We start from the raw sequence: 10,855 nt of genomic DNA, 5'->3' as shown, positions 1-10,855 counted from the left end.
AATTAATTAAATACTATCTTAGATATAATTTTTCAGTTAATTATTCCAAAAAAATGATAATTTCAATTATATGAAAATCTATGTTTAGATAACAACCGTGCGTACCATTAAATTCATATAATAAAACAAAGAACAAGTAATAGAAGCAATAGGTATTGGTGAGTGAGATGGTGGTAGCTAGCATTTCATATTTGATTTCATAACAATTTACAAGCTCTGAAGAGTGAAGACCCAAATTAGGAGGCACATGCTTAACAAAGTTGAGTTAGTAAACAAATGGCCCCTTATGTTGGTTTCAAAATAAGGGTCGTTAGAACTGGAGATCTCATTGGTATTTAACCATATTTTCATATGAACTTCTTACCCTAGTGGTTAGGTTATTTATTATGTACAATATTGATGACCTTAAAAGATTTTACTGAATAATTATTCAAATTCAATGGTGAGATTTAAGGACTATTTGATTCGAGAAATTAAATATTTTCTAACTCTCTAGATCTCTTCCTCTATCACTTTCTTTCTCTCTCTCCTGAAAGGATGGACAGACAATTTAAGTTATGGAATAGAATCATTGTTACTTGTGTTTGGCTTTTGCTATAAATGGTCTAAAAGGATTTCGTTTTGGATTTTTCAACTCAATTTCATTTGCAATTGTTACATGACCAGACCATAGGCCTATAAAGCATTGGGGGTTACGGGGACATCAATCCAGAATGAGAATGAGAGCCAGAGGCAGATTTGCTGCGATCGTATCAATACACATAGCTGGTACATGACTTGGTTTGCTGTGATCTGGTCATTATGGTTACAGAGGAATCATAAAGTTTTTCAGGACAAACAGGTATCACCAATGGAGATCTTGGATCCTTGAAGTGGTTGAAGGTTCCAAACGCTGATTTTGCCTATTCACTAACGAATTGGATCTTGAATCCGCTAGACTGCTTGTCAAGATCAAAGAAAGACTCTTTGAGTTGCTGAGAGCAGCTGTCATGATGTGGATAATAGCTTGTTTATGTTATGCTCTCGTTGCTGGTTAGAGTAATAAACAAACTCCAGATTGTTGGTTAACTAAATTTTGCTATAAATTTTCAGGAGATAATGAGATGCTAGAAGATATTGGAGTGTCACAAGAGGTAGAATTGGAATCCTCCGAAGTATCCCTCATTGTAAATAATGATAGATAGATTTGTCATTTTAAGCAGGAAAAATGAGAGTGATAATATGTGCTTTCATTTTCAATGATGCTCTTGTAGAATGCCGAGCATATTGGGTGTAAGGGAAGTATAAGAGGACAAAACGAGTCTTTTTTTTTTGTCTTGGGTCAAAGATTATGAGATTTCTCAACTTATGGATCAGAGACTAATTTTACTGATAGTATGTGATTATTACTGACCCAAGAAAATTTCGCACATGAAGAGAATCAAATACACAGGTGCTAAATAAATGGTTCCCCCACATGTGAATGAAAATAGACTTGAATGTGAGAGAAAGGAGTTGGCTGAAACAAGGAGGGGGTTGGGGCAGATCAAGAGGGAGAATCAACATAAGAGTAAAGAATGCCAAGAAGCTTGGAACTCCTTAAAAGAGCTTCAAAATGAGCTAATGCAGAAGACCATGCATGTAGGATCTTTGGGTATGCAGCATTTGCCGTCGATGGGCAAGTGAAAAAGAAAAGTAAGTGATTTCATTTCTGATAGACTTGACAAGGAAATTGAAAAGAAAAGTAAGTGATTTCATTTCTGATAGACTTGACAAGGAAATTGAAGACTAATATGCTAACAAAGTTGAGTGACAAACAAATGGATAGGTTGATAATTGTCATATTTTCTTACATTTTGGAGTCAATTTGGGGCAATTATGTGATATTCCTTATCCTTTTGAACTTCCTTTATGTTCAATTAAGTCAAATTTGAATAAAATCTTGGTTTGATTAGAATTTTTTAGTTTATATCTTTTTATGTTTGATCTTTGGTTGTTTTCTTGTGTTTCATATCAGCTTTGTGGAAGTAAAGACCGAGCAATGAGATGTCTCAAGAATGATTTTGATGAGTCTAGAATCCATAGGGTTGAAGTCTTAGGGCCTTGGAAACTTTTTAGAGACAAAATAAAAGTTTTTGGAAGTTTCTGAACTTTGCACCATGTAATCTGCACCCCCTGTGCAATGCTAAATCTAATGTTGCGAAAGTCGCACACTGCAACAAAAACGAACCCTGTGCGACGGACCTGTGAGAATTGAAAGTTATTTTTTTGTTTTGTTTTGTTTTTTTGGGGGTTGTAGCAACTATTGACCCATAGCTTTAAATAGGAAATTTCTAGCCTAGTTTAGGTGTACAAAACACTGAACCTTTGGAGAAAAGAGACCTCGAGAGTTGCTTGATGACTTTGGATGCAAAAAGATTTGTTTCTCGCTTATTTCTCTATCAAATATTTCTTTCTTTATGGCTAGTAGCTAATTCTTCTCTTTCAATGGGATTTAGCGCATACTTTCATGTAATTGTTACTTCTTTTTATTCAATAAAATACTATTATTGTTCTTCTTTTATGCCTATTATTTCTTTTGGCTTCATGATCATCCTATTACATAATTTTATAATTTTAATTGTAATTGATTTTTTTTTTTGAATTACAAACTAAAAAAACAACCAATCATTTTTATGTTTGGGTATAAGATAAAGATGATTAACCATCGTTAAAATCATTTTCCTTAATACGAGTGCCTTAATTACACTCATTCAAGTAATTAACTACTCAGGAAGGGTAAAAAAATAATACACAATCAAGCTAGAGAGAAATGCAGTAGATAAAATTTCGAAAGATGACGGTAAAAGACCAGCAGAGGAATCGGGTGTTGGAATTTTAAGGGGATCCTTATAAAATACAAATAACCACTAGGAACACATGACATTAGATTATCAAAAAGAGTTTTAGGAATACTTGGATCCATAATAATTGATCAAACAAACGCAGCGAAATTTGAATCCATAGGTAATTAGTGGTTTTCATGGTTTTTTCTCAACCCGAAACCTCTTTATTCTTCAATAGGACTTTCGTAACTTTTCAGATGAGGAGAAAAAAAACTGTGTGACGTCTCGGTATATTGATGACCATAGTCTTTTTATAGCGTATTAACGTTCTTATTATCCCCTAATGAACCAACACCGGTGTCTGTTTGATTTAAAGTCCATATCATCTGATTTAATTGTCTAACAAGCTTACTTAATTTGATTACTTAAAATAAAACTCACTAATAATAAATAACTAATATAATTATTTTATAGTATTAAACAACATTACTGAAATAGAAAAATCTAACATCAGGGTGAGACTCAACATTGACACTAAACTTTTGACCACTTTCACAATGATTGACAACTAAGCAGAAGAAGTAGTAGGGCCCAGTTGGAGGGACAATAGGATGTGTATATGTCGCGGTTCCATTTATTATGAATGGGTTCGTGAGAGCATTAGACCAACCGGAATTGCAACTCTCGTAATCAATAGCCTTTGTCGTAATTTTTATCGAATGATCATTGAATTATATTTATTTTGTAAATGAAATAAAAAAAGTAACTGAATGATATTTAATATTTTTTTTAATATTTGTTTTATTTTAAATACTTAATTGATCCATGTCATAGAGATTCGACAAAGTTTAACGTTGACTGTCGAAAGCCTAACACAACCCTCTCCTTTTATCCGGGCTTGGGACCGGCTAAGAATAACAAAGCTACCCTAGGCAGGATAAAATTAGAAACGAAGTTATTAGAGAGAGGGTTGGAGTAGCGCCTATTGTAGAGAAGATGGTGGAAAATAGACTTAGGTGATTTGGGCATGTAGAGAGAAGACCGGTAGACTCTGTAGTGAGGAGAGTAGACCAGATGGAGAGAAGACAAACAATTCGAGGCAGAGGAAGACCCAAAAAAACTATAAGAGAGGTTATAAAAAAGGATCTCGAAATTAATGGTTTGGATAGAAGTATACTTGATAGAACATTATGGCGGAAGTTGATCCATGTAGCCGACCCCATCTAGTGGGATAAGGCGTTGTTGTTGTTGTTGTTTTATTTTAAATACTTAAATTTTAAATCTTAAAAAATATATAAAATATTAAATAAAACTAATAATAAGTAAAATTAAAATGATTTATTTTATAATTAAATAAATAAAATTATTTATAATTAAAAAAAATTAAAAACAAAAAACAAAATAAAATACAAGTACGTTAAAAAAATTACGACTTCAGAATGATAAACTATAAATAAATAAAAAAAACTTACAATTTTAAAGTAAAAAAATATTAGCAATTTTAACTAATAATAATAATAAATGCGACTTGTAACAGTCATAACACCTGTTACTTTTCCTTTTCTTTTTGTTTTGAAAATAACTCTCATATAAAAAAAATCGAAAAACAAAAATACACCTATTCGGTAAAGCTCCCCATCATTGCAAGCAACCGTCACTGTAAGCCACCATCATCTTCCCTTCTGCAACTGAATATTTGAGGATGAACTCGTGCAAGATGGAAAGCGAGGCTAGGGTTCATGGAGGGTGCGCCTATGATCTCGAAGTTGCAGAGATGGAGAGTGACGTTGGGGTTCAAAGGAGTGAGCGAGATGATGACTGATGTTAGGGTTTTCAGTCTTCAAAGTGAGGCTTAGTGTTCGGGCGAGTTCAGTTTCATACGGATGCAATTCCAACTACCCGAATCAATGAGTCAATAGAACCCTTCATTCAAGTGATTCTCTATAACCTTCAAACTGAGCAGCTAGTGTTGTAGAACTCTTTTCCGTTCAAACCTTAGGATGCAGAGGCATGCGCAATTGAATTTTTTATGCCTGTTGAAGGACTATTCAGAATTCCTAACAATTAGTGATGCTTTTCTATACTAGTGTTAGAAAGAGTGCCTTGCACAAGTTGATTAAGGTGTATCAAGATTACTGCAAGACATGTTATGAAGGCAGCATGACAATTAGTGATCACTTTGAAGCCATGTTACCAAGGCAGCATAACAATTATTGCTCTAGAGTGTGTTTGTTTTTAACCATTTCCATTCTCCAATGCATGTTCAACATCACTTCTCTCACCGTGGATTGGTGTTGAAGGTGATCCACAGAGATGCAAACACACCCTAAATCTCAACTCCTTGTTCAAAAGAAATCAAATGACAACATGTGTCTATAATTTGAAGTTCATATGGATTTTAAAAGGGCTTTTTTTGTGTGTGACGGTTTACAAGGGTAGTTTTGATTTTGAGAAAGACAAATAATGAGACAAGCAGAATACATAGGAAATGAAAAGATCTTCAAATTTATCATCGAACACAAGCCCGGTTTATATTTACAGGACAGCACATAGCAACTTCCTAGTCATGGAGGACTACATCCAGGAAACAAAACCACTCTCAAAAAGTATGAAAAAGGTTGCAATTTTACATTAGATACATGCCTAAACAAATCAAAACATTTTTTTGATTAAAGGACAAATCTCTATCGATCGATGTTTACACGCTTTCATCATATTATGCTGTGAAGGTTGTAGTTGTGGCAAATGACGTGGTAGTATCATGGTTGTCTGAAGAAAAGGTTGTATACATAGATGAATTCTTCATATCAATACTACTTTCTTCGTTCCCTCTAACTTTGAGGTCCAGTAAATCAGAAATTAAGGCAGGTTTTGTTATCTTACTGTCATCAACATCCATTTTTCCAGTGAGCATCTTGACCACAGAAGACATGGATGGCCGGTGCTTTGGGGATTCTTGAGTGCAAAGAAGGCCAATCTTCAGAAACTTACAAGCCTGCTCAGCATCGAATTCCCCATTTAGTGACATATCCACCAGTCCAACCAATTCCTTTCGCTCATAAAGGTCCCATGTCTGCAAAAACATAAGCTAATTAAGAGATGGTCCAGAAATCTCATATTATAATGCTCTAGAATATGATCACACTTATGCAATGAAATGACAAAGCCTAGAAAAAAAATGTGAAGTTAGCAATTTCAGATTATGACAAGAAAGACTTTTTTCTTGAGAGAGGGAGAACAGATATTCTGATAAAAACTGGATCAAAACACACTCAGACATGGTAAAATCTACTGTATTATTCTTCTGCAGATACTGATATCAGTCTGAAATCAGTACCTATGTGGAGGCTTTACAACCATATTCAAAGAACTGAAACAGAAAAAAGATAGCACAGTATTTGAGAGACCCTTCGCTCTCCCTCACTCTAAACTATTTTTTTACTTACCCCTCTATCTTCTCCTCTCTCCTTTCTATATCTATGCAGGTCAAATTTTCCCAACCAGTTCCCCTTGATTGCTTGTCTTGCAATCTATTATATCAACATACTCTCCCTAAGCCCTGGATTCTCTGCCCTCCTACCTAATATGCACCTTAGTAATAGGTGGCTTCCTAATATATTCCTATAAGAATCACCAATGTATTTGCCTAGCACAATTCTGATATCATTTTAATTTATACTTTATGTTTATGGAACAAAATAAATTACTAATGGTTTGGTTTGCATATCCTTTCACATATGAATATGATTCTGTATTTTGCTAGCAGTTCAAACCAAATAGGGAGTTCAAGTTTTACATGTAGACGAGCACACGGTCCAATAAACATTTGTGACTTCAGGCAAGTAATTACTAAATGAACATGGTGAATTCATGTTTAGTTAGAATAAATAATTGAATAAGAAAAACTGGCTGCAAGAATTGATGCTAGTAAAAGATATGCCAATACGATGGGGAATATGAGACATGCATACCCTCTCTAGAAGAAACTGTTCTTCTATTGGTAGTCGTGAGTTTGTGTTACATCTTCCACTGATTATTTCCCCAAGGAGGACGCCAAAGCTGTAAATGTCTGCTTTCCTTGTTAGCTTCCCTCCTATCGCATACTCTGGTGCCAAATAACCTCTAAAAAAACCATGCATTGATGCATCAGCAAATTTCTGATACAAAATAGGTGATTAAAATGTTACATGCTTATGGAAACAGAAAAAGAGAAGCATTCCTCTCTCCCAAGGAGGGAAAAATATAGAGTAAATAGTCATATATGATAATATAATAATATCTCGAACCAAATATGAAGTTTTCATCAACACTAATTAATAGTTTAGTAGCACTGTCAAAGATCTCAGGGATTTTGTTTAAACAGATAAATTCGGAACCAATCAGATTATGTGTACAGTGCGGTTTTTGAACAAAATATTTGTGCACAGGACTGGCTCAATCTTGTTTCACCACTAAAACAGTATAGTATACGAGATGTGATCAATGTTTGTCAACTTCATTCTAATTTTCCTATAGAATAGAATCTAATTCTGACCAATCAGAACATACTCCAGAAGTCTTAACATCGATGTGCAAGACAAAGATCTTGAATATGAAACTTGGAAATTGAGGGGGAGAGTTCAAGTCTTCAAAATTTGGAATTGTGAAGTTTGCTTTACCGTTTCAAGGGGAAAAGCAAAAATAAAAAATAAAAAAAATCCAACTTTTTCAGTGATTGTAATTTACAATACTTACATTGTTCCTGCTACACGTGTGCTGACATGAGTCATGTTTGCTGGAATAAGCTTTGCAAGACCAAAATCTGAAATCTTGGGTGTAAGATCTTTGTCAAGGAGGATATTGCTTGCTTTTATATCCCTATGAACAATATGAGGCCTCACTTCTTCATGAAGATAGGCAAGCCCACGTGCAACCCCAATGCATATTTTACATCGTGTTCGCCAATCAAAGTAGAGACTACTGTGACCTCCACCTAAAAATAAAGAGAAAAAAAAATGATCGAAAAAAAGTGAGACCACTTTCAATGTTTCACGCTAAGCATCAAACAGATAAAACAGACAGTTACCCAAACCCAAAAACAACAACGAAGAAGCAGCATTTACCTAGAAGAGTTTGTGATAGGCTGTTGTTCTCAAGGTAATTGTAGACTAATATTCTGTTATTTTTTTCCACACAGCAACCATATAGCTTGACCAAATTTTCATGCTGTATCTCAGAGATCACATTAATCTCAGTCAAGAACTCCTTCACCCCTTGTCTTGATTCAGCTGAAAGAACTTTTATTGCAGCAACTTTTCCATCTTTAAGCCGTCCCTGATCATCCACCATAATAAGTTAAGGTTTCATTATCAATTTTGTCATCCATAAGAAGGAGGAGGAGGAAAAGACAATGATCAGATCAATTGCTTGTGATGATGCATGCTGCGTGGTCTAGTTTACCTTGTAGACAGAACCAAAACCACCCTCTCCAATTTTATTGGCTGGACTAAAATCTTCAGTGGCATTTCTTAGCTCTTTGTAGGAGTAGAGTTTAACATTATGAATGCCTGAAATATTTATTCAAAATAAATCCAATTAAAATCTAACATTCAATTCAGAACCTGATATCCAATTAAATCTAGCATTGTAAGTAAACTATTATCAATGTATTATATAAAAGATATCTCAATTCAAGAACACAATCACATCCCTAGAAAATTAATCAAATTTAAGAAACTGTACAATTGCCATCTTGGCATAACCTACTTTAATTGGTATAGCATGTAATTAAGTTACCTTCATCAATTTCTGGTTCGTGTCTCGCAGAAGAAGACGACGACTTACTGAATAATAAAGGAAAACAAGTCATAACTGAATGAAGTACAAGCTGCTTCAAATGTCAACTGGTATCAATTGCTTCCAATGAAATCACTTTCAAGGTCACCTGGTTGAACGATAAAAAAGTGTTAACATTTTGATGAATAATAAAGTGGAAAGTACATACAATTAATTGAACATGATAAAAGATAATGCAAAATCTCAGGCCTTGCAAGAGCATAACAAAGTACATTTATAGTTTTCCATAGCAGGTCTGAAATACATAACTGATAGCTCAGATGATGGAATTGACCAAAAGCAGAAACGCTCTCACTCAATTATCAACTCAAATCATGTCTTTCCTCCTCTCCTCAATCCTTTAATAACATTCCACTTTTTTATCCATATGAATTATAAATGCATATCAACCTCTGAATTCAGAATTTTCACAAATATTGTTGCTCAACACTTAACAGTTCATTATTTCAAATGAAAACCATGATTTTGACAGTATTCCATAACTTCTCATGCTCTAACCTCTAAGTGCTATCCTTTGCATCTCAAGCTACACTTAGGGGTCAAATGTTAATATCTTCACACAAATTCAATTTTGTGCAGCTTTTTCATAGCTCAAAGAAGATCAATAATGAAAAAAAAAATGAACTAAACTCACCAGTGACTGAAACATGAAGACACCAAAGCTCAAACCAAATAAACAAAATAACTTTTTTTTTTTAAAAAAAAAAGTTTAGAACTACCACATCCCCACAAACCAAAAAGGTAGAAAGATTGCAACTTTTCCCAAGGACAAAGGAGAAACAAAACATACCACAAACCCGAGATCAAAGGGTACCCAAAAAAACAATCAGAAAAAAAAAGAAAGAAAGACAGGGAACATGAATGAAACAAACCTCAGAAGGTGGTGGAGGAAAAACAAATGAAGAAACAAAACAAAGATTTTTTTTGTTTTTTTGTAGAAGTAGTGGCAGAGAAGACTCAATTGAGAAAGCGTGGAGATACGGTTGAGTTGTGCGATTGTGTTGGTTTTATTATCAGTGAAGATGATGAAACCATGAACCGACGCGTACGTACTCGTTTTGAATCTTCCACTCTTTCTTTTTCGTACACGACCAAGCCCGAGACTGCTTCAACTATTCGGTGTTTCATCGTACACCTATAATTAACCAAGATGTTTCTCTTTCACACTACCAAATGGCTCCTTTTCACACTATTAATTAAGCATAAATTGTGCAATCAAGTAAATATGACGCATATAAGATTATGTTTATAATCTTTAATTTGACAGGTACATATGTTCGTAGTACATTGTACGTAGGTCTATTTTTATTGGAAAGGAAAATATGTAAGCCGTTTTAAGGTATATGTACCTTTTACGATTTTCAGAAAGTACAAATATGCTACTAATTTACTATGGATTAAAGTATGTAAATATAAGTTTGAATTTAGATATGGATTAAAGAATGTAAATATAAGTAAAGAAAACATAGTATTCATTCACAATTACATATCTTGATTAAATATTTTGAAGGAGAGATAATTAAATCTGAATTATATTATCATATAGAGAAGATTAACATTTAATGTTAAAGAGTCACATGACTTTTTAAGAAACTCATGCAATCTTTTAAATGGTTGTATGACATTAAATTTTGATTATCCATACTTGATTATATTGTTCAGAATTAATTTTTTTCGTCCTCCTATAACATAGTTTCCTCTATATGTTCTCATGTAAAATAATTTTATATTATTATTCAATAACAACTCATCGTTTATAATAAACTTGTTAATTTTTATAATAATTATTTTAAAAATCATATCATAATAATTTATAATTAAATTATGCATGAGTATTAAACTTGTAAAAGTATGAATTAAGGTATGTTATATAAGTTTGAATTATGGTATATGTTTTAAAAATAGATTCAAACTTATAGATGGAGTACTTTTTTCATTTTATTTCTATTTCATTTTTCATCATAACTTTCTCTTATTTTTAGTCTCTATTTTTCTTTTTTCCAACTATATAACTAAAAATAAGATATACATTTATTATCGCTCATTGACATTTAAAGAAAAAAATCGCCCATTGACTTGAGAGTTAGGAGTTAGGAGAGTTACAAGTTAAGTACTGGCCTGTTTGGCATTTTAAATAGTTTGTATATTATCACATATACTCATAATAAAAAGTGTTAAAAATAATTATATTTTTTTATACATAAAACAACTTTGGT

At 33.2% G+C, this 10,855-nt stretch overlaps 1 protein-coding gene across 1 annotated transcript; it reads right to left on the bottom strand.

Annotated features, from left to right (window-relative positions):
• Positions 1-5,268: 5,268 nt before the first annotated feature.
• On the bottom strand, positions 5,269-9,737 carry LOC114422139 (cold-responsive protein kinase 1). Its single transcript, XM_028388354.1, has 7 exons — positions 9,512-9,737; positions 8,580-8,727; positions 8,244-8,350; positions 7,907-8,117; positions 7,539-7,776; positions 6,776-6,926; positions 5,269-5,877 (listed from the first exon to the last, which is right to left on the bottom strand). The coding sequence occupies exons 2-7, from the start codon at positions 8,650-8,652 to the stop codon at positions 5,521-5,523; spliced, it is 1,137 nt and encodes a 378-aa protein (XP_028244155.1). The 5' UTR covers positions 8,653-8,727; positions 9,512-9,737; the 3' UTR covers positions 5,269-5,520.
• Between the last annotated feature and the right edge of the window lie 1,118 nt (positions 9,738-10,855).

This window comes from Glycine soja, chromosome 8 (genome assembly GCF_004193775.1).
Source record: "Glycine soja cultivar W05 chromosome 8, ASM419377v2, whole genome shotgun sequence".
Lineage (NCBI taxonomy): Eukaryota > Viridiplantae > Streptophyta > Magnoliopsida > Fabales > Fabaceae > Glycine > Glycine soja.
This window is presented reverse-complemented; position numbering and strand designations above follow the sequence as displayed.